At 39.7% G+C, this 25110-nt stretch overlaps 1 protein-coding gene across 1 annotated transcript in view; it reads left to right on the forward strand.

The window, feature by feature from the left end:
- The window catches only part of LOC103179929 (cadherin-6-like), an 89333-nt gene extending 65249 nt beyond the window's left edge, over positions 1-24084 (forward strand). The window contains 8 exon segments of the mRNA XM_007895463.2: positions 5037-5204; positions 7099-7286; positions 7381-7634; positions 18781-18917; positions 19949-20070; positions 21036-21153; positions 21705-21956; positions 23526-24084. Coding sequence (XP_007893654.2) covers positions 5037-5204; positions 7099-7286; positions 7381-7634; positions 18781-18917; positions 19949-20070; positions 21036-21153; positions 21705-21956; positions 23526-24016 — 1730 coding nt within the window. The 3' untranslated portion in view covers positions 24017-24084.
- Positions 24085-25110: the final 1026 nt, after the last annotated feature.

The raw sequence follows: 25110 nt of genomic DNA on the forward strand, positions 1-25110 counted from the left end.
TTTGATATAGCTACTTATCACATCTTCGTGGCATCTCAAAGTGCTTCACAGAATATACTGTGAAGTGAATTGACTGTATATTTTGTGGGGGAAACGCAGCAGCCAATTGCACACAGAAGTGTAACACAAACAGTCGTGGATTGAGTGATTAAATTATTATCATTATTTTTGAGGGGAAGGAATTATTACCCCTGGAAAAGCATTCCGCCAATCGACTAACAATTGGGTTCCTATTTACTGGTAGGTAAACAGAGGCATGTGTATAGACTAAGGAAACTCACCCAATGTTTTGCCCCACCAGGAATCGAACCCAGGTTTCTCACTTGCAAGTCAAGTACTCTAACCACTGAGCTACAGGATTTCACCAAAATAAATATAATTGCAAATATAATGTGACAAAAATGCATTAAATATCGGCCAATGGTTGCTACAATAATCCCTTTGGGATGATTCACTCATTCACTCGATCACCGGCACTGACTGTTGGGCCAACTGGTCTGTTTCCATGCTGACATTCTTTGGAAATCTTTGTAAACACTCCCTCATTTCCAATATTAAAACTGACCAGCAATGACTCAAGAAATATCATTACATTTATTGTAGAAATGCTGCACCTACATGCCTTGAAAACACAGCAGCGGATTTGATTTGTTCATCGGGAAGACTTGAAACACTCATATCTCTGTGTCACAAGAATGCGATTTCCAGCCCCATGGTAGAATTCAAGCTCATAGTTTATAAGCAAGAAAGATTTGGATGAGGACGTCTGTTTTGCCTATTTGATCTCTTCCCTTCAGAATAGCCATCTTACTTTCCTCCAATTACAGCAATAAGCTTTTTTTTAACAAATCCAGCATTTTGTCCTCAATCATCCTTTCTGATAACATGTTCCAGGCATTAGTCACCCTCTAGGCAAAGATAAACTCCCAAGTGTCTGTCCAGAATTTGCACTTTGTATCTCTAAACTTCTGTCTTCTCGTTCCATTGCAAGGATTATTATTATTATAATATTAATATCATCCACATTAAGCTGCAGGAAGTTGGAAACTCATCTAAGCTTTGATGGTCTGACAAAGCAGGCGGACAGGACATCCAAATAACTTGTCTAATCCCTGTGCATACTCCATTCCATTAATACTGCAGGTTATCCTCATTCCTCTGCATTTGCCGCGAGGGACTGGTTAGCCTCCTATTTCATGGTCACCAGAACCGTACATGACATTACAGGTGTGACCTGACCAGAGCACTGTACAACCTAACTGTGACTTCTGGGGATCTGGAATTAACTGAATTGATGCTAACTGTGGAAGCACTGCATTCTAGAAGGTTCTGTGGTAGCACTCTCGCCTCTGAGTCAGAAGGTTGTGAGTTGAAGCCCCACTTCGGGATTTGGGAATTACCAAGTCTTAAAACGACACTCCAATGCAGTGCTGGGGGTGTGTTGCATGATCAACATTCAGACACTGCTGGGACGTTACATGGGACATTGCTGTGCACAAACTGGCTGCCATTTTTCACCAACAGAATACACAGTCAATCTACTTTACAGTATATCTGTGAAGTGCTTTGAGATGTCTCGACAACGTGATAAGCAGCTATATCAAATGCAAGGATTATCATGAGGATTATTATTTTTCTGTCCTTTGAATAAGACATTAAATAGAGCTCCTGTCTTCAGCCTGTTCTTCATCAGGACATTAACAATCAAGTGGAGCTACTCAAAAGTAGAAGGGAATTTCTACTGAAGTCTGACCAATAATCATCCAGTTAAAATCAATCCTTCACTCCATGACTGTTTGTGGGGCCTTCCTGTGTGAACAAAAACAGTCACTACTCTTGACATTAATTACTTCGCCCACAAATATACAGTCAATTCACTTTACAGTATATTCTGTGAAGCGCTTTGAGACGTCTAGAAAACTTGAAAAGCGCTATATCAAATGCAAGGATTATTATTATTATATTATTATTACTGGAAAGGGCTTATAGAAGTTTTGACCTAATAATGCATTGCAACAATACAATTTTTTTACACTCTGATAATCTTTCTTCTACATACCCCATCTGTTGTCTTATGCCAGCAGCTATTAAATCAAAGGGAAGAAATAAATGTTTGGTATGATCTGCATGTGGAGGATAAGTCAAGTCAACAAAACACTCATCATGTTGACATGTTTGCTGTAAATCATAAATGTTGCACATCAGCTTCTCCCTGTGATATTTAGCTGCAGGAGCTGACACTGGCTACAAAATGTAGTGACCCCTATGATAGTGGTAAATGGTGTGATACAGATGAGGCATCTACAACAGACAGTTACCAACCTACTGTCAGCTGCCTTAATGACAGCCAGAAGCAAGTCCCATTGATGTTAGCGTAACCCATGCGTGTCAACATACAGTGGTTTGTGTTGCCTTCAGCAGCTTGAGGTGGCACAGGAGCTAAACCAGCAATTACAGTTGTAATGCACCAAGGATGTACAGTTTGTCTGCACGCAACAACTCGAGTAAGGCAGAGAGCAGGTTCCCTAATGCTGCAGGTTAAAAGATGGCAGTTATTTCTCTGAGTACTTTTGCTGGTTTTCAGACAGACTGCTGGATGGAACAACCCTATAATAACATCTAAAAGAGATATAGCTGTACACTGTCTGGTGTGAAACTGTACCGAGACATGAGGAAAGTAGACGTGTAACGAAATAGGTTCAATCCTTTGGCCCGTGTAGAGTTAGCTGATTGAAAACAAGCCTGTCAAATTCTCATACTTGGTCTTAATTTGAAAGCCATTTTTTTAAAGAACCATAAAATTGTTAAGAATTTACCATAGTTTTGTCTGATGTTACATTTTGAAGATAAAATTGGGGAATATAGAAAACTCTGAACATGTTGCATTGAGTCATTCTATCTGAATAAGAGTTGTTTTATGGGGGATTAATTCCTGGCCCCATTACAACTTTCATTTGCTCTGGGTTGTGATCCGAAAGTCAAAACTTGCATGTAGGATGAACGCCTTGATGTGCTTCACAGAAACCATAGGAGTACACCAGAAGATGTGAGAGAAAATCATTGTGAGCATGTCTCTGAACATGGGAGGGAATTGGTCAGGGGTCAATGTTGCCTATAGTCTACTGTCCTACAGTTAGCATTTATTGTGATGGACAAATTCAAATAGCATTCTCCTATGGTCCCTTCTATGTCATGCTGCTCAGGTATCAGCAACAGTGAATGAGCCTTTGTAGGCGTTCCCCAGCTTTGATGGTTATGTGGAGTCCTGTAGCTCAGTGGTTAGGGAACTCGCCTTGCAAGAGAGACACCTGGGTTCAATTCCAGGCAGGGTGAAACCTTGGGCAAGTTTCCTACTCCACACGCCTAATAATAATCCCTCCAAAACAAAACAATAATAGATTGATCATTTTCAATCCACGACTGTTTGTGGAACACTGCTGTGTGCAATTGGCTGCCACATTTCGTCCACAAATATACGGTCAATTCATTTTATAGTATATTCTGTGAAGCACTTTGAGACATCTAGAAGACGTGAAAAGCGCTATATCAAATGCAAGGATTATTATTATTATTATTATGACAGGAACAAGATTGGATCTATATTGCCAGCTTCACAAAAAGATTTACAAATAGAGAATTTGGAGCTCACAGGTCGATTTCCTGCGGGCAACTGGGTCGTGATCCGAAAGTCGAAACTGATGTATGTGAAATTCCAGAGAGGCACAGTTGAGTGATGCAGGATTTCCCAGATTGCCAACATATTTGGGGAACTACTGCAAGTAATAAATAAGGTCTTTAGTAACAGAAGAACAGGAGTAATAGCAGCTCATCAAACTTGTTCTATCATTTAGTTAGGACAGCAGATCTTTCAGTGCCATTTTCCCTACCTTTTCTGCATATCCATCAAAACCCTTACTTCTTTTCAAACATCCAAATTGATTCCATAACCACAGTCTTTGTGGTGATGCATTATTTTAACAATATAATAAGCTTTGATTTATTGTAGTGCCTTATCACATCGTCGAGACGTCTTAAAGTGCGTGAACAGGATTCCACATCCTCTCAACCCTCTGCGTGAACAATTGTCTTCTGAGAAGCCACAATACAATCGTGAGCATCTTAAAACAAACGAGAGTGAACACAAAGTATTCCAAAAGATCCTTGACTGCGCTAACCAAAGCATTCTCACATCGGAAAATCTTTTCATTTCACGGAATCAGAAAAATCCAATAATAATCTCAGAAGCTGAAATCACAACCTGATGAACCACCGTTTCATGTCAATCTTAATTGTCTTGAGAAACCAAACCTTAGATTACATCTCGTTTCAGAAAAGTTGAACCAGTTAAGAAATTAAGAAGCGAGTTACTTTCGTTTTCTGCAGTATGGATTTTGGCTGCTGGAAATTGAATTCCTATTGTTTTATAATTTGAAAAATGGAATCTTGAAATAAGATTTTTTAAATAAGAAAAATGTCTTTGTCCTTGAGGTCCAGACAAGGTCATAACAATTGTAAACTGTCATGGAAAAGAATGAAGTGCTCCTACGTAGGTGGTCAGCAAATTCACTCAAGCCCTTTGCCTGCTGAGAAATAAGATAAAGAAACTGGGGAAACAACTTAATAACAAGCTGGCCTTGCTTTAAAGTGAGGCTTGTCGCCAAGCAACCGAATCCTGCCGTCTGCTATTTTTAAGTTGCCTGGCAGTGAAATGAATAAAATTTTTATCGTTAGTTGCTTTTAACTGTTTCTGTAGTCACAGTTTCTTTTAGGTTTGAACCTTAATATTGTATTTTCTGTTGAACTTGCACTTCACTGGATTGTATGAATGTGAGTGAGGTATTAATACAACTGTTATCAAGCGCTGTTGTTATATGTAAAAGGAAACGCACCTGGGCAAACAGGACTCCTCAGACCTCATTTAACTGAACATAACCAAACTTGCACGGAATACTGGAAGCACGCTTCATTCTGCTTGCTTATTTATACTCTTGGTAGTCAACTTGAATTTTATTTTGCCCCTGTTTTTTTTTCCCTAGGCATTATTCGAACAGCTTTGGCAAACATGGACCGAGAAGCAAAAGAACAGTATCAAGTGATCATCCAGGCAAAGGACATGGGTGGACAGATGGGGGGATTATCAGGGACAACGACTGTAAATATAACCCTCACTGATGTCAATGACAATCCTCCTAGATTTCCCCAAAGTAAGCTGCATTTAATGTTTATTGCTATATTTAAAGCTTTTTAATATTTATCGATCACCATCTGGTCTTACATTCAATGAACCTTGTATCTACATATACTCGCCAAAATATTTTACTGTGAACACGACAAATATTTTCCCTTTCCCTGCAGAAGGACTCATTTTTTTGTAAACCAATATAAAACAGATTAAAACAAAAAGCAATCAAAATAAAATACACAATTTAAAAACTCTTCATTCAAATCTTATGCAACGCTCATGTTAGAAAAATTGTAAAATTGCTTCCATACTTCCATATTTTACATCCTTTATGAACATTTCTAAGTTTGATACATCACATCCAATAACTATCCTGGAACAATCCTCTTAACCCATCTGACAGAATATTTCGGAATTTCTCCTTTAGTGGAGTAGGTGAAGAGTCAGAACAAAGCTTGTTTGCCATTGAATTTAGCTTGAACTTGCACTTATAGTAATCACCTCCAATACCTCATATCAGCATTGTCTAGGAAAGGTCATGACAGGCCAGCATTGCTGAAACCCCATTACTGACCTGTTAGGTAGGCTGATCTATTGGACCGACCCTGGCCAGTAAGACATAGAGGCCAAGAAACTCAGCAGTTGAGTATTGTTGCCTGGTATTGTTGCTTTCAGAATATCGGGGGTGGGGATTTAGACGAAAAAGGCCCATTGTCCCATTCGATCTCTTCTTCCAGAAACCCCCCCCCCCCCCATCTTTCCGCCATCTCATTACAGCATCAAGTTCTCATTACATCTGTTGATCTCTTATGTTTGCCTCCAATTGGTTACAAAACATTAGTTGAAAGTCCGGTCATCAGACGGTGAAAATAATAATAATCCTTGCATTTGAGACATCTCAAAGCGCTTCATAGAATATACTGTAAAGTGAATTGACTGTATATTTTGTTGGTGAAACAAACAATGGTTACAGGAACTCACAAGATGACAAGATTAGTGTGGATGGAAGAAGGCCCTTCCATCCATTTGATCTCATCGCTCCAGAATAAACACTGAAAGTTTCTAAATAATAGGGATAAAGCAGCAAAACAATGCATTTTGAAGATACAATACGAGTAGATTAAGAAGTATGATACAATAAAAATAAATTTAAGATTAAAAAATGGAATAGTGAGAGATTAATGCAGGAAAAAAGGAACAAGTGACAACAGAAGGTGATATTTTTCAACACAGTTACTTTCTTATATTAGTAGTTTAGCATTAATATATTAATAAGGCTGTCCCGTTTGATTAGTTTATTACTAAAATTCATTTTCAGAGTCAGTCTGAACTGAAATCCAAATAAGTCAGCTCACAGAGCCAGACATCTCAGTAACTCTGCCAGCAGCATAAGGGTTAATATTGACCACTTTTCATTGGTATTTCAAACTGAGCTAGTAATTGTATCTGCTGAAAATTAAGCAATTGGGTATGTGCTGACAGGGTCAATAATCCCTCAGACAGCATCCAACTGATACACCACCTGTAATGATACAGCCCAGCAACATATCATTCGGCCCAGTAAAGTCAATGCTGGTGTTTTCCTCCGCAGGAGCTATCTAATCTAACCCACTCACTCCCCATGCACTTTAATATTCCTCTTTTGCAAACATTTATCTGCTTTTTAAAAGCATAAATGGACTCTGATTCAACTATGGTTTGACTGAGAATTACAATATAATGCAAATTTACATTTATGTCGCCTTTCATGTCGAGTGAATGTCCCAAAATATCCCAATTCAATTTACTAACCACTCTTCTAGTTAGCTTATTCATTTAATCTTCATCCTAGCTTGTACAGATATGTTGGAGCATGTTTAAAAATAGCCCAGTGAAAGGGCTAACACTGGCTAAGAAAGATTTCTTTGTTTCTGCAGGTACTTACCAACTAAGTGTGCAGGAGTCTGCCCTTGAGGGTGCTGTGGTTGGCAGAATAAAGGCTTATGATGCAGACATCGGGGAAAACGCAGAGGTGAATTACCGCATCATCGATGGTGATGGGATCAACATGTTTAACATCAGCACAGACAAGACCACACAGGAGGGTGTTGTTACTGTGAGAAAGGTGCGTTCACAGACAATCGTTAACTTTCATTCCTTTCAGGTTTATACATGTAGTACTGCCATCACATCACTGAAACTTTGTTCTTCCAACTCAGGTACTAGATTATGAGAGCAAGAAGAGCTACATCTTAAAGGTGGAAGCTGTGAACAGTCGTCTTGATCCTCGATTCCTGTATCTGGGCCCCTACAAAGACACAGCCACTGTGAGAATCACAGTGCAGGATGTGAATGAGCCTCCAATGTTCAGCAGGCTCCTCTACATAACAGAGGTGTATGAAGACATTGATGTGGGGACTGTAATAGGCGTAGTGACAGCACACGATCCTGATGCTGCCAGAATCTCTGTTCGGTAAGGTCTACTGTCATGTCAGAGTACAAGATGACTGCATCGTTTAGACACCATTGAGGCTTTATCATGGGAATTATTTGTCCTATATGAGCACTATATTTATTCTCAAAAATATAATTTTGCACAACATTGCTGGGAGTTATTGTACGTTATGTATTTATGGATTTGTGCCCACCAACATATTTTTGTGTCCAATTTTGAATGCTTCTCATTGAGGAATCCAGAGATACAGGATTTTTTTAGATTGATTTAAAAGTGATACTTTGTAGAATAACTAAAATACTTCTTTTGCTTTCTGGCTCCTTGACAAGACAGGAACAGAACATTGCAAAGGCAAGGGGACAACCTGCGTTCACCTACAGAGTGCACAGCCATATAATTTGCAATGGGTCCTGTGAAGAGCTTTGAGACGTCCTCCCAATGTGAAAAGTTCTATGTCAAATGCAAGGATTATTTATTTATTACAGTCAGGGAAGAAAATCGCCAAATAAGTTCATAAAGGCTATTTGAAACTCAAGCCCTGTTTCTACTCAAATGCCTTTTAATGATTTTCACTGGTTTTTGCAAGAATGTATTTTCAGTTGCCAGAGCTTGAATCAATTTTACCTAAATTCAGATTTGTTTGTTACATCATCATTTAAAGAACTTGATTTAAACAACAATAACAACAAAAATATAAAGCTCCTTTCATGTCAGGAGGATGTCCCAAGGCGTTGGACAGTCAGGGTCGGGAAACTTTAAATGAAGGAAAACCAGTCATTACATTTGCAGGAATCACTTGTAAAGCTTTTTGATAATGATAATAATCCTTACGTTTGGTATATCACCTTTCAGAATTTCCAAAGCGCTTCAGTGCACTGACTGTATATTTTGTGGGTAAATGTGCCTAAAAATGGACATGTCCTCTGAAATGTTTCAGTGCAATAAGGGAGTATAAAAAATTATTTCTTCTCTTTAAACTTTCTTGGGCCTTAAGATTTGTGATATTAATAAAATACCAAAGTCTAATCTCAAGTATCAGAATTATGCATCTGTGTTTTTTTTTACAGAGTTCCTCTTTGTGTAAAATTTACTCAGGCAGAGTTCAATATAGAACTGGCTGTATAAATCAAGGCTGTTGACTCACATCACTGTTCTGCAGACATAGTAGTTTATTATCATGTTTGTGGCATAACTGAGTCTTAGGACTCCATGAGCCACGTTCTGTAGCTCAGAAGGAAGATGGGCCATGCTCTGGCCTGTTCCACATTCTCTGCCCGGCCCACCACACCATCAACGGTCAGGCCTTCAGCCGCTCTGCCCCCACCTTTGGAAGTCCATCCCACAGTCCCTTCACCTTGCTCCCTCCCTTACCTCTTTCACAGCACGTCTCAAGACCCTCCTCTTCGACCGTACTTTCGGTCACTCTCCTACCCCTACCGTCCATGACCTCCACCCCTCCTGAATCCAACCCCCTGCTCGGACCCAAATCCCTGACTGTCCAGCACCTTGGACCATCCTCCCAACATCAAAGGCACTATACAAATGTAACTTGTTGTTGTATATCCTGTGACGCACTTTGAGACATCTCAACAATGTGATAAAGTGTTATATCAAAAGCAGGATTATTATATATTCATGTGCTCAAAGGCTTCCACCAATGCTACACTTCATCAGGTTGCTAGGAGCTCTTTAAGCGAGCAGGCAGAATGTATTTTCGTTAGTAAAAAAGAACCTAAAATATTGTTTGGGCTTGGGGAGTTCAGAATTCAATCTAGCACCCTTCAGATCAGGAGGACGTCTGAAAGCAGTTCTCAGGATATACAGTACTGTAAAGTGTAGTGACTGTGTTTTGTGGGTGAACACTACAGTTGATAGCAAATGCCGGTTAAGTGCTTTGAGAAATTTTGATGTTAAAGGTGCTCTATCAATTGCAAAGACTATGAAAAAATAATACAAATAACAAAACTCTTTGCAGTGAAAAGAATTATTTATTGAGTTTCAAGACTCCAGTGAATTCTAACTGATGATAGCCTGTCAATGGAAGAGCGCCTGGAATTTGTATTTGTTTCAGGGAATGGAACAGCTGGTTGCTTCTTATTGAGGTAGAATGAGTCCTGGGAAGCAAGATGAGACTGCCAACCTTGGAGTGTTTGTTCATCCACATAGGACGATCTGTCTCTCTCGATTAGCTGGTACATTGATTCTGCTTTTAGCTTACAATGCTGCTGAATCCATTGGCACCTCTGACTTTGGCAGCAGCATTGTACGGTAAATGAGATGGCACTGTTAGCTCTGAAGGCATTGAGACCCTTCTGAATAGGTGTTTTATTGCTTGGACCCCTCATCCATGCTTTCTCAAGACAGTACAGCCTCCGTTCTGCCCTTTGGCAAGTGGTGTCAGCTCAGCCCAACAACTGGCTTTTTCACACTCTGGTCTTCAGGGATTCCCCATTGGAAGAAGGTGCAGAACAAAACCACAGCAAACGAGTGATGTGGACTATTGTTCTTCTGTTCAGTTGCTGTGGAATCTGACCAGCAATATAAGCAAAGACGATTCCACAGCACCGAGAGCCCCACACTATGTTAGTGAATCGCTGCTTCCAGCAGTTTTATAATATAAATTAAGCATTAATCTCCGAAGATGCACAGCAGCAATCCAGCAACATCATAGATACATTGCTCAGAAAAAGCAATCCTTTTAAATTTTCAACAGCTACAAACCACCGTGATTAACTCCACACTCTCTTGTTTATTCATATCTTTTTAGAATCTTGTTTAAACTGTTAGCATTGGAGGCATTAATGGAGGAATCTGGCTCAGAAGATGTAGGATTTACTGAACCTGATATTGAAAGACAGTTGAATTTCCCTGCCCAGGGCGGAAGTTCAAACATCCCTGGGTTTATGGTTTTATCAATGTTAATTTACTTTCCACATTGAGTAGTTCTTCTGAGTCAGTTTCCCCCACCAATGGGACCAGGCTACACTGTTAAAATGATGATTTATAAACAATAAATCATCGAAGTTCACTGATGCCTCAGCAGGTTTATCCAGTGTTCAGAGGGCCATGCAGACCAAGGGGACCCAGGATCAGTCCTTAGTGTTGTGGTGTGTGCTCTGTTAGCAAAGTGTTAACATATGAATAAAGAGGCATGTTATAATAATAATAATAATAATCCTTGCATTTGATATAGCGCTTTTCACGTCGGGAGGACGTCCCAAAGCACTTCACAGAACACACTGTAAAGTGAATTGACTGTATATTTGTGGGCGAACGCGGCAGCCAATTGCGCATAGCAATGTCCCACAAACAGTCGCAGATTGAAAATGAACAATTTATTATTGTTTTTGGTTTTGGAGGGATTATTATGAGGCGTATGGAGTAAGGAAACTTGCCCAAGGTTTCGCCCTGTGCCTGGAATTGAACTTAGGTCTCTCACTTGCAAAGCGAGTGCTCTAACCACTGAGCTACAGGACTCCACAGGACTCCATATTGTCAGAGCACAGCGACCAGTGCTGGAAATCTGAAACAGTAGGAGGAAATCATGGAAATACAACAAAGGTTGATTGGCATGTCAAAGAGTGAAGGAGGTTAATGTTTCTTGTCTGACCCTTCATCAGAATTGGAACAATTATCCTGGACGTGCCCCTTTTATAATACTGCTGAGGTCAAGTCAGGAATTAAAAGAAGCTTTGCAAGCCCAATTGTTCTCTTTCTGGTGAACAGTCACACGCAAGAAGGTACTTGTCCACTGGAGTTTAAAATACATTGATTTACCATGGAATTTTTTAATCAGGTCTAGGAATAGGATTCCAGGTCCCAAATGAACTCATTTTGAAACATGCCACAGCATCCTGCAGGAAGTTCAATTCAGGAGTAGCAAAAGACAACAAAGTACATGAAATAGTATCTTGTGACCTGTAACCTGGGGAATAAAGAAAACTAACCTGGTTTATTTCTATCAGGAAGGAAAACTCTGCTTTACTATACTGACATAATTATTCAAATGTTCAGGAAAAGCATTGTATGTGGCAAGCATTGGCCTAAACACCTAAATCTGCTACAAACTAAGTGTTACACTTTACAATAATACAGGTACATACCCAAATTCGGAGCTTAGTTGGTATTATGTACATAGAGCTCCCTGTGTGAGATGCACTTTGTTTTCCTTAGACACTCTTTTCAGCACTCACACCATTTACACTGTTTTTCCCACTCAAGTGCTTTTTCAATGCATCAAAAATATAGCATGATCTCCTCACTCGAGAATATCTCAATATGTAAGATCAGGAAGGAATCTAAGACTGATATCTAATGAAGTGAAAAGTTTATCGAGCAATTAATAAGTTAGATCATAGATACAAGAGGAAGATTAGAGAATTGATTAGGGCTATTTATGGCCCTGATAGCTTTCAATTACATTCTGCCGGACTGAGAGTGGATCTGACTCATGGAAAGAGCAAAGTTAAGTCAATAAAGAAGCAATTGACTTCTGTGTTGCAAAGATAAAATGGCAGGCTGTGAGTAACATCTAAGTAAGGAATATAGTGAATTGCCACCGAAATGGAAAAGCTGAAAATCTGCAGCAAGTCAATTAATATCAACAAAAGAAAACTAGTTTTGCATATTGATCACAGAGTATTATTTGTTTAAACTGCTTCTTTTTACAAGCGCAGGATGAAAAATCTATCAGGGCTGCTTTACAATTTCAAGCTGATACAGTCTTTTGTTAATTGTACTGACTCTCATTAAAACAATGGGAATCAATGTCTGTTATTTGAATGCCATCTAGTGGTTAGCACAAGCATCAAAACAGGTCAGGTTGTGCCCTCTGCCACCAAAACTGGACAGTATAAAAAATGTTACTGATTTTTCACTTTGATGTTTGGCTCTCTGAAATGCAAAAAAAGGTGATACACTATTAGTTAGAAAAAAATGTGTTTACACATCCAAGTGCTTTTCAACCCCAATGCATTGAAATATAATGTTTGTAATCTAAGAAGCTGGTTCCGATTGAAGTCTGTAGATTTACAGTTTTATTACAGCATGAATTTATTTTATTACAATCTGCAGATGATTATGTCCGGATTGTCCTTTTGGGATTATCGAACGCCAGTGAGGTAAAGGGAGAAATCCCTGTGACTATTACTGAAATTAGTATATTGGTATATCCATTTGAGCAAGATTAGACTTGTTAAATAGAAACACAATTTCCTTTGGTTATAAAGAATAATCTATTATATTCTAACTTTTCTTGTGGATTGAGATTGCGGCCAATGATTTTCCCACCCTTTATAAATGTCTGCCGTTCTTTTTGCTTCACTGGGTCAAACACTTAAAACAAGAACTGGGTGAGAATTAATCAGGCTGCTGCCTCTTTACTAGTCACTTCATGTTTCCTTGCTCAACAAACCATGCTGACAGTTCTGCTTAATTTGCAAATACTGGAATAACTAACAGAATTTATTTTCCTTTTGAAATCTCAGTCTAAATTACAGTTTCCTTCGCACTTTATCGACTTGAATGTGTTGTTCAGTGTAGCTGATCGGTTTTCATTAGAGGTCTCCTCTTCGCAACCTATCACTGATAGTAAAATCCACGAGAACCATTTAATATTAAAAATCTGTTGGGAGTCTTTTTAGCTGTAAAGCTCAGTTGTTTAGGTGAGTAAGCAAAGGCAATTATAGCATGATGTCATCACTCCAGGCACCTAGATGATAACAGCAGCAAGTCCAATCATAGCAGAAATATACTAGGGCTGCATTGATAGTGTGGTAGAGGCAGTTACACACCATTCTGGTTATAATTTGGCTCTCGGGAGTTGAGCATTGAGAGTGCTATAATGATGTTTACGCTCTAGAGAATATCCTAGAACAGGGTAAGACATACCATGAACAAAAAAGTTTGGAGACAACCAACTGCTTGGTTTATAATGGAAAATAGCTTTTCAGATGAGAGCCTCTCAATGAGGGCTTGGTGCAATTTTCTTTCAATTGCAAAATTAGACAGTAGATGCACTCAAGAGGAAACTAGACCTCACATAAGGGAGGAGGGAATAGACGGGCATAGTAGCGAGTACGGAATGAGTGAAGACTCGTGATGGAATTTAAATACTGGCATGGACTGGTTGGGCCAAGTGGTCTGTTTCGTTTTTGTACATTCTTTGTAAAAAAAAGAGTGCCTATTAAGATCAGGACTGATCTATCATCTTATTTGTAGCATGGTTATAGGAAGTTACGTTGGCTGCTTACAGTATGCATCATGTTATCAACAAAAAATTGAACTTCACTAGTGTCATCTCAAAGTATTTAGAGTGAGAGCCCCACATGATGGGATGAACATTTTTTTTGGAAGGTATTATTATCCCTGGAAAGCGATCCACCAATCAACTAACATCCAGGCTCCTGCTCACTGCTAGGGAAACAGAGGGTTGTGGAGTGAGGAAACATAACAAAGGTTTTTCACTGCCTGGGAATTGAATCGGGGTCCTCTGTCTTGTGAGGCAAATACTCTAAACAACAACAACTTGCATTTATATTGCACACTTCACACAGGGTAGCATCCTAGAGCACTTCAGATATTTTACAGACTCCACATTTAAGTACAAAGATTTCCAGAGAGTTGGGCAAGGTGACTGGTGGTGGGGTCGGGTGTGGTGCGGGATGGATGGACATGTATCAGGCCTAGTGGAGGAAGTGGAAGAGGTAGACAGAGGTAGAGTGGAGACATTTGAATGAGAGTCTTAAAGTTAAACCACTGGGAGATAGAGTGACAGTGGAATATTAGGAGTATAGTTAATACTTGTGAGTATGGGGGTGATGGGCTCATGGAGCCTGCTGCCTGTATCCCTGACACCTTCCCAAGCCTAATGATAGTCATGATACCTCTGGCAGCATCAAAAGTAATTTACCATAATCATTATTTGCATTGGAGTGTCACTATAGACTGTATGGGTTCCAATCCCAACTTGGGGGGCTCTAAAAGTCTATAATGTTCTAGCCAAACCTGTCCCCATTACTTCACCTCCTTCACTGAGTTTGACTGGTAGCTTCCTAGCTCCAGTGACAAGAGAAATCCAGACACTATCCTGTATTGAGGACTTCTGGCAAAATCATCAAAAATGTACTGTGCAATTATCCAAGTGCGATCCAAGGGCGTTGACAGTGTGGCTAACACCAATACCAAATCCAGCCGACAAATGGACTGATGCCTGGAATTGATCCAGATGCCACAATAAGTTACACATGCTCTTCAGGCTATGTTATGGTCTCGCAAAATGTGTCCACAATGTGCCACCTGTAACTTTGCTGCTTAACTGGTGCATTTAGCTCAAGAGTGCAGTATAAGACCCCAGATTGTTCGAATTCTCCTTTCCTAAGTTTGTTAATTGTGCCAATATTACTGGTCATGTTAAATAAAATGTGTTTGCATTGTAGGCAAATGACAAATGTTGAAAAGAGGACTTTGCAATCTACTTTACTTAACTATATTGATATTAATGGGCAGTCAAATGTATGACAGCAATTCAAACCAAAAATATCTCCTTTATTACTCTGAGATCCGTTGTGACGAACTCTAATACTTGTCATTTGCAGTCTAACAGCATGCCATTATGGCAACCTCCTATAATACCCAATAGCAGAATGGAGATGGTAGCTGATTATGCACATTACAGTGTGTGTGTGTGTGGAGTCCTGTAGCTCAATGGTTAGAGCACTCGCCTTGCGAGATACCTGGGTTCGATTCCCATCAGGGTGAAACCTTGGGCACGTTTCCTTGCTCCACACGCCTGATAATAATCCCTCAAAAAAAACAATAATAAATGGGTCACTTCAGTCCACGACTGTTTGTGGGTCACTGCTGTGTGCAATTGGTTGCCGCGTTTTGCCCACAAATATACAGTCAATTCACCTTACAGTATGTTCTGTGAAGGGCTTTGAGATGTCTAGAAGACGGGAAAAGCACTATATCAAATGCAAGAATTATTTATTACAGTACACATTATTAATGTTATGCTTTGTTTCATTTGAGGCATAGGGAGTCTAAGGACTTAAACCTTGATAGGACTGTTTGTGCCAAGGAGAATCAACAGAGTGAAGAATGTGATATGTAAAGTGATAATTTTCACTAATGATAATTATCTCAACATGTATCACATTTTCAATACTTAAACCAATATCTAATAGAGTTATGAGAGAGAAAGAGAGCGAGAAGCATTGCTTTTCACCAAGTTACCATTATCATTATTTTTTTTCTTCCACTTTTTTGTCTTCTCCCACAAAAATATTTTGACTCCTGCTCTCCTTCTCCACAAGCTGCAGTTAACCCAGCTGTACCTAGCTCAAGAGGTCATTATTTATGTGTGAGCCTTGGCAATGAGTGTTAGCAGGCTATTCAACCATAGGCATCATCAAAGCCAAATTCAGTCCTTTGTATAGAGAGAATAATAATGATAATGATCTTTGCATCTGATATGGTGCCCTATCACGTTGTTGAGATATCTCAAAGCGCATCACAGATTATACTGTAAAGTGAATCGACTGTACATTTGTGGATGAAATGCAGCTAAAAAAATTGCACACTTTGTGCTAGTCAAATAAAAAACACATCACAAGATCAGTTTAGATGAAGAGGGCCTAATAATCCATTTAATCTCATGCATCCAGAATACCTACCTTACATCCACCCATCACAGCATCAAATTGTCTCTTTAAATGAGCCTGGCCTCAACCACCCTCCCAATTGTTGTTTATGCTCTGGCTAAAAAAAGCTTCCTGGTATCTGTCCTGAAATTTCCCTTTGTAACCCTGAACATAATGCATGTTTTCTTCTACTGTTTTGGTTCATTCACAATATTGTTATGGGTTTACTTTTTCCATCCCATTCCCATTTTTATAATACCTCCATTAGGTTCCCACTGAGGCATCCCAGACTGAAGAGCCCTAGCTTGACTAATTGTTGCTCATAGTTCATTCCCCTAACATTGAGGAATATTATGTCTTATGTTGTGATGATCAGAACTGTATGCAATACTCTAGGTGTGAACTATCTAGAGTGCAATATCGTTTGAATATGATGTTTGGGGATTCTAATTCAACCAATCTGGAATTATAGACCTGAATCCTGTTTGCCTTGTTTTATTATGGCCTCACACAATTTTGACATGGTAAGCGATGAGTCAACTAACACCCCTAGATCTCTTTCATGTTCCCCCTTGGAAAGTTCCACTCCATCCATGAGTACATGTGTCTCCTATTCCTATTTCCTATAGGTTGCACCTTGCAGTTATCTGTATTTGTAGACTATTTCTTTATTGGTTATCAGACAAATACATGGGAACTCTTAGTAGTTCCAAAAAAATCCTTGTTTAATATCGACAAAAGCATATCTTCCAACAGAGGTCTCCGGTAAGCAATCAGGAGCAAGTATTTCACCTTATTTTTTCTCCCAGCTGAGGTCAATTGTATTGTTTTTCAAGTCTCCTAATTTACAACAACATCAAGATTACATTTGTATAGCGCCTTTCACGTCAGGAGGACATCCCAAGGTGCTGGACATAGTATAGCATTTCAGACCCAAGCTGGGGTTGGATGGGTAAGGGAAGGGAAAGGGGGTGGCATGGTCGAAGAGGACGGTCTTGAGGGTGGCACTTGAAGAAGGCTAAGGAGTGGGAGAGGCGGAGTGACTGGGAGATGGAATTCCAGAGGTTGGGGGCAGAGTGACTAAAGGCTCTCCAACCAATGGTGGGGCGGGTGGCTTGGGGGAAGTGGAGCAGGCTGGAGCCAGCTGAGCGGAGGGAACAGGTGGGTTGGTAGCTGGTAGTATTTAGTATCAGTAGCAAACTTTGAAGTTATTCCCTTTATTTCCATATAATTTATATTAATGGAAAATAACAGAAGTTCCAGCACAGGTTCCTGGGATACGCCATGACCAAATCTGAAAAATATCCATTTACCCCACTCACCTTATCTTTGAATCGTTCAGTTTTTGATCCATGCCACCAACTTAGCTTTAATACTGTTCTCAGTTCTCCTCACCAGTTTCTTACAGGAAATCTTATTAAATGTGACAAGAAGGGTTATATGGATTTCTAAAGCTTAGTTTCAGTTTCAAACCGAAACGGGTGGTAGAAATCTGGAATTCTCTCCCACAAAAGGCAGTGAACGCTGGATCCATTCACACCTTCAAGAGTGAGGTTGATAGATTTTTGGTAGGTCAGGGTATTAAGAAATATGGGGAGAAAGCAGGAAATTGGAATTGAAAGGAATAGTTGAGATACAGCTCAGCCATGATCTAATTAAATGGTGGAACAGGTTCGAAGTGCTGAATTGCCTACTCCTGTTCCTATGTTCCTTCCTACGTAAAGCTTTTATTTTACGCTGTGCAATTTAGTTAGTGTTTTATCTTTGCAGGTTGAAGTCTGCACTGGTTAAGAATGTGTTTGTTAGTGAAATAATCTCAAGGTCTAAGGTTTCAGGGTAAGAAAATGGTTTTATAGTGAAATGTAACTTCAGAGATTGCATTTACAGGCATAGTTTAAGTCGAAGTTCAACCTCTCTGTGTGTTTTCGTAGAGGGCTGGGATGGGAGACAATTTGAAATAAATATACTGGCGAAATAACATCTACAGTGATCCTAGAATGGAAGACACAAACACTTTATTCAGCAGCAATAACATGTGGCTTGTGTAACGGTGGGCAACTCAGTATGTGTAAAGCCATGCACTGGGTCAATTGAATGTCCAGTGTAGTCAATAAGTAGAACAAACACTATTGATCATGCAGGAAGGAACCACTCTTTATTTTTAAAACACTCAGTTGGGCATGTTGACTGGTCATGTAAATGTCACACAGTTTCTTGTGCAATCTTCTCAATAACTCTGTAAATCCCTGCCTCAGTCCCACCATCTTGGCCCCACTTTACATGCTCTGGGATGCTACCCTGCATTAGGGTTGCTATATAAATCCAAATTATTGTTGTTGCCCCTGCTTTGCCAGTCTTCAGATCACACCTGAAGAGTTTCCTCTTTGACTGTACCTATGACCACTTCCCCCCCTTCCCCAGCCCATTTCTCCCCATGTGAAAGGGCGCAAGTTGTTGTGGTAAAAAAGTCAGTTGTTTTCAAACCCTTTTTATAAAAAATCTTTTTAACTTTATTTTTTCAGGTATTCAATAGATCGGCATACTGATTTGGATCGGTATTTTAACATAAACTCGACAACTGGATCAATTGTGTTGTTGAAAACACTTGACCGAGAAGAGATGCCTTGGCACAATATTACAATTATAGCAACCGAGACAAGTAAGTAGCCACTGAACACCATCTACATTCATCTTCACGTTGTGAAGGTTCTCACTCAATGTTGTACTTGAGAATTTTACTAATACAAAGGATTGCAAAAACAGGGTAACCGTGACAATGTGTCTCCTAAACAGGTTTTGTTTTGCTCCTTCTTTTTCTCAGCACAGTGCCTCTGAAAGAGAACTGACAGTCATATCAGTTCCTGCTGAGGTAACTGATGTCAGTTGTAGCAATGCTGGGCTACACTAGTAGTCTTTGTGTCCCTCGGTTAGGGAAGGGAAAATATGAGCCAGGGCTCTCATTTCTAATCACGATCCCTTGATTCCCCAAGAAAATATGTGTGAACTGATGTCAGGTGAAAACAAGATTGGGCATGGGTGTGATGGCCCCTGCTGTCAAAAAGCCTCAGAATGATTACCGTTGACTTAAACAGCTGCCACCAGAAAAGAAAAGATAGGGAGGAAATTGGAGAGAAAAGCAAATAAGCTTTGTTGACACTCTATAGTAAGGCATGGCGTTTTTTCACCAACTAACTGACCCAATGCCTATTATGCATGTATAACTTAAACACAGTAAATCGGAAGGTGCAGATGGTTGGTTCAAGCACCTCAGAATCCTCATCTGCGCGCAGAAAATTCACAGTAACGTCACTCTTTCCAATCAATAGTGAAGTCTGTTTATTTCTGTTCTGGAGAAATGAAGTAAATCATTGGTTCTGATTTGACTGAAAAATAGTCAAAACAATTTGATTTTTCATGTTATCCATCATTTTATTTCCAAAGCAGCTCATGTCAGATAAGCAGAGAACCAGTCTGCCAAGTTCTTTATTGCTTAGATAGGGATTATTCACTGAGTAGGATTTCACAACGATAGGGATGAATGGGAACGGTATGTATATATGTTGGGGTTCCTTTGGTCCAGATTACCCTTGTATCAGGATTATACAAGGATTAAGTATGATTACAACCAAACTCATGTGTACTGTTATTTATTTGAAGGTTTTTGAGAATTACACTTATTTTTATTTGCAGACCTTCACAAGCAAAGCAGCCGTGCACCTGTTTACATCAAGGTTTTGGACATCAATGACAACGCTCCTGAATTTCCCATGTTCTATGAGACTTTTGTCTGTGAAAATGCTGAGGCTGGCCAGGTAGAGTTTAAGGGCAGAAGCTAAGTTTTTCTTAAAAAACAGTGGGCAATGGAGTGATGTAGCCATAACTAAGAAACAGGCTGCCTGGTCTGAATTGCAATCCACAAAATATCCACACGCCTATTATAGTTGTTTTGAGGCACTTTGTATCATAAGATTATGCGGCTTCACAAATGCTTCAGTTAAGTAAATTTATTGCTGTTTATGCAACTTTCTTTGTACTTCAATGGCTGAAGCCCATAAGACATCCCAACTCCATGATAATATCGTCACACGATCTCAACATAAATTACAATTGATCGCTTTTGAACATGCACATAACAATCAAAGAACCACAGAATAAAAATGGATAAAATAACAGTACCTGGTACATGCGTTCAATGCACTTTGTTTAATATTTTGAATGTATGTTTTCATTAAGATAATGCATCTCAGATTCATTGCAGATTGAATCAGCTTCATTGCCCCAACAAATGTATCAATCAGACAGATATTCAGATGGGAATCTCTTGCTATGCCATTGTGACCTCTCCCTGCTCAGTTCATCCTACCTTGAGGTGTCTATGAACAAGAACATCTCCTTCACAAATTGAAGTAACTGGCTATCAAGGGCAAGGCATGGATTTGTAATTGCTGAAGGGGAAGTAAGCAGAGGGTAAATGTTGGGGGAGCCCAGTCGAAATGGGGAAAGTTTTAAGCAGGTGCCTCAGAGGTCTGTACTGGGATACCTTCTGTTCCCTCCAATACATAACCTGCCAACAGCCACTATCAAGGCTCACACAAATGGTCATTTGGGTGACAAGAATGAGGCACTATCAAATCCTGAGAACCTATACCTAAGTGGAAGGAACCTATACCTAAGTCAAAATGAGAGGAGAGTAAATTAAAGTAGGTAAAGAAGAGAACTAGCTTTCATATTTGTATTTGTTTTGGTTGACTGCTAACATTACTGTGTTTTGACCCAGTTGATACAGACAGTCAGTGCTGTGGATCAGGATTCTCCCCCTAGCGGATCCAAATTTTTCTTCAGTTTGGCTCCAGAAGTCGTCCATAACCCAAACTTCACAGTTCGGGACAATGAAGGTAAGGATTTGTAACAAAAAAAATGTCCAAACAATGAAAAGACAAAATAAGAAACCAATACATGTATCAGGGACTCAAGACCAGTCTGCCACTCGAACTATCTCATTCTCTAGGTTCTCAGATATTCCCGAGCTAAAAAGAAATCTGTTCAGTGGATGTCCTTTCCTCATGTGGGATATTCATGCTTTCCTCATTTGATTTGTGGGGAGTGTTGCAGAATGTGTGTTGCCAAATTCAGTCCACATTGACAGGAAGTTCACATTGTCACTTTGTCAGAACCATAGACTGTTGAGCTACCTTCAAATACCCTGATTCCTCTCTCTTGGACCACATGCCCCACACTGCTAAGCTAAGAGGTTGGGAAGTCTTTGGAAGGAAGATGAGAAGGGAACAGAGCAGATCCTAAGGGAGGAAAATAACTGACAGTCTTCAATGATGTATGGCATACAATTTTCGGGGCTATTCGTCTGAAAAGCACCATCAGAGGTCTCTCTTATTCTGCTTTCTGTTTTGTAGAGATTTGAATCTTTCATGTTTAAAATTCTTTTCAGACAACACAGCAGGAATTCTGACCAAACGAACTGGATTCAGCCGTCAGGAAATGAGCACCTATCTTCTGCCAATTGTCATTTCTGACAAAGAATATCCTATTCAGAGCAGCACCAACACTCTTGTAATTGGAGTGTGCGCTTGTGACCGCGATGGCAATATGCAGTCTTGTAATGCTGAAGCTATAATCCTTCCTGCTGGCCTCAGCACTGGAGCTCTTATTGCCATTCTGCTGTGCATCATTATTCTCCTTGGTGAGTGCCTTTCAAGCAGTTAGATTTTCATTTCAATTAACTGCCTGTTCTTACTTATTGTCTCTTAGCTGTCACAGTATGTTTGAGGCACAATTGCAGCACAGCAGTCAGTATCTGAGTAGAGAATGGTAAGTGACATGAAATAATCAACATGGCAGAATTCATCTCAACCCAAGATTAAAACTGTATCCTGTTAGAGACATTAAGTAGGGATGAGAAGAAAGCTGGGATAGAACAGCATGTTAGAAAGTTTTCGGTATTTTCCAGTAGCTGTCGCTATCTAGAGGTATCAGATTTTCTAAGACTTTTTGTGCTGTTCTATAGTATTTTTACACAAGGAAAACTTTCCTTCCCCTGTGTATGAAAGTGAAAGGCCATCATCGGGAAGAACAAATGAGTACTCCTTAAAACATCATACAAGTGGCTATGCCAGCCTGTTAGCTGCTTACCATAGTTATATCGCTACGACAACATCCTGGAACAGCAGGACTGCTTATTATGCAGTCATATCTTGCATGAAAGACATTTGCTATTGGCATTGACATCATTGCATTGGTTTCTTTATAAAGTGAAGTAGATTAAAAAAGTTTGTGAAGGGTTTTTTCCATTGTTTGCTGACAGTAAATATCTGCACTGGATCCTAATAAGTTATGGTAGATCAATTCGTAATTTTTCACCGCTCTGGGTCAGCAAATAAAGTATATACAAGACATTTTTCCTATTGCTATTGTAAATTAGAAAAACAATTTTAAAAAATGTTGAGACTTCCGAAAGGCATTGAACGAAGTATCACAAGAAAGACTGATGATACTAGGTATCAAAGCTCTGTACTTGATCCCCTCCTGCAACTTATATACAGTAATGACTTCCCAGTCTCGATGTAAGGAAGGCTAATGTAGATAAATGTAAGGTGCTATGTAGGAAGTAAGAATAGGAGGCACATATACGAATGGATGGGAAAGAACTAAATAGTGTGAGGCAGTAATAAGCAAGGCAAATAGGATACTGAGCTGTATTGCCAAATCAGCAGAATTCAGATCCCGAGAAGCTGTACAGTGCTCTGGTAAGGCCACACCAATGTACTGTGTACATTTGTGGTCGCACATTTCTGGGGCTGCCCAAGCTCTAGAAACCAAAGGAGAGTCACAAGAATGATCCGCAGTGTCAGAGGAACAAGCTATGAGCAATAATTAGGCAAGCTAGGGGTCTTCAGTCTTGGAAAGGCATATCTTGGAGGGGAACTCCCAGAGATATATAAGATTTGGAACGGAATTGAGAAAGTAAACATAGAACGATTGTTTAGGATACACCAAGACAGTCAAACAAGACAACACAGGTTTAGAGTCGTAAGGACAACTTCAAGACAAATATCAGGAAGTTTTTATTTACCCAGGTGGTAATTAACGACCAGAATAATTACTTGGAAGGATAGTTGAGGCCAGCTCACTGGACTCATTTTGAAAACTGTGGTAGGATATCATCCAAGTGGGTATTCTGGAAGGAACCTCTTTCATGGTCTTGTGATTATAATTGAAACAACTAAATCTAAAGTATTCTTGTTATGTTTAGTTATTGTAGTGCTCTTTGCTGCCATGAGAAAGCAACGAAAGAAGGAGCCTCTCATCATTTCCAAAGAGGACATTCGAGATAACATTGTCAGTTACAATGATGAAGGAGGTGGAGAGGAGGACACACAGGCCTTCGACATTAGTACGCTGAGGAACCCTGAAGTGATAGAAGACAGCCAGTTGCGCAGGGATATCAAGCCAGAGACTTTCCTTCTGCCACGACGGACCCCACCACTACAAGACAACACCGACGTCAAAGATTTCATTAACCAGAGGTTAAAGGAGAATGATGTCGATCCCAGTGCACCTCCTTATGACTCCCTAGCGACGTATGCCTATGAAGGAACTGGTTCCATAGCTGAGTCACTCAGTTCCTTAGAATCAGTTACCACAGAGACAGACCAGGATTACGATTACCTCAGTGATTGGGGACCTCGGTTTAAAAAACTCGCAGACATGTACGGAGGTGAAGACAGCGACAGGGACTCTTAGCAAGTAAAGTCGTGTCCTGAAATCCATCGGTCAGAAGGACTGAATGTGTTCCAGTGTTAACACATGGGCCATTACTTAACTTTTTCCAAATCCTTCCCTACTAAATGAACATTTATTGTGACTTTTTGGACTTTGTTCACTTATTCATGTTCTCAGAATGGTCCAGTTTGAAAAGTATGTCATTTATGCTTCATTTAAGGAAATGAATCTCCAAAAAAAAGACCCATTGTTACACAAATTTATACTGTATCGTGTGCTCACACTGCATAGGAATTTTCCCATTTCTTATGGCAAATCTGGTGGAGGCGTAAATTTAATCCTTGGTCTATTTCTCATGCAAAGATGCTTCACAGGTAAATGCCAGCCGCACCAAGAATATAAAACGTATTCAAATGTGCTTAGGGCAAGATCTTGAAACTGGTTAATCCAAATGTTGTCAGCTGCAAGATCTGGGTTAGAACCCAGTGGCAGACAGTATTCCTCGGTACTTGTTTCCTGTTTGGAAGCTTTTTTGTGCATCTTTCCGAACTCCAAGCGGCCATATCCAAGAAATCCAAGTCCAGCATTAAATGGACTGAACAGGTTTTCAGGAATGGTCAACATGAAAATGGTATGCCTATTGATGGAAACCTAGAATATGTCATATTGTGTATGTAACTTGCACACTGCAATGTCAAGGTTAAAGGTCCAGGTATGGCATTGACAGTTATATTATGCCTATTGAAAGTAAACTTCAAATGCATCACAATGGGCACATAACACAATGTGCTGAAAATGACACACATGCAACTTAACAAGATATATCCGAAGTTTTCCCAGGATTACAAGAGGTAGTTACACAACTAGCTGGCACATCCCTAGAGTAAAATAATTGAATTAGATGTTTGAGCTGAACACGTGGTTTGAGTCAAATGTTTCCTTCACAATGTACTGTACTGTTACTTAGATTCAATATACACAGATGCATACATATTGTATGTAGAGCTGTCTAACGTAGTGTAGATGTGAATCACTACAGGTGCGTTTTAAAAAAGTTAACTTGCTTGGTTGTTGACTGTCTGATGCTGCAGCTGTTTCTGAGCTGCAAACATTAA

Source organism: Callorhinchus milii, unplaced genomic scaffold (genome assembly GCF_018977255.1).
Source record: "Callorhinchus milii isolate IMCB2004 unplaced genomic scaffold, IMCB_Cmil_1.0 Scaffold2, whole genome shotgun sequence".
Classification (NCBI taxonomy): Eukaryota; Metazoa; Chordata; class Chondrichthyes; order Chimaeriformes; family Callorhinchidae; genus Callorhinchus; species Callorhinchus milii.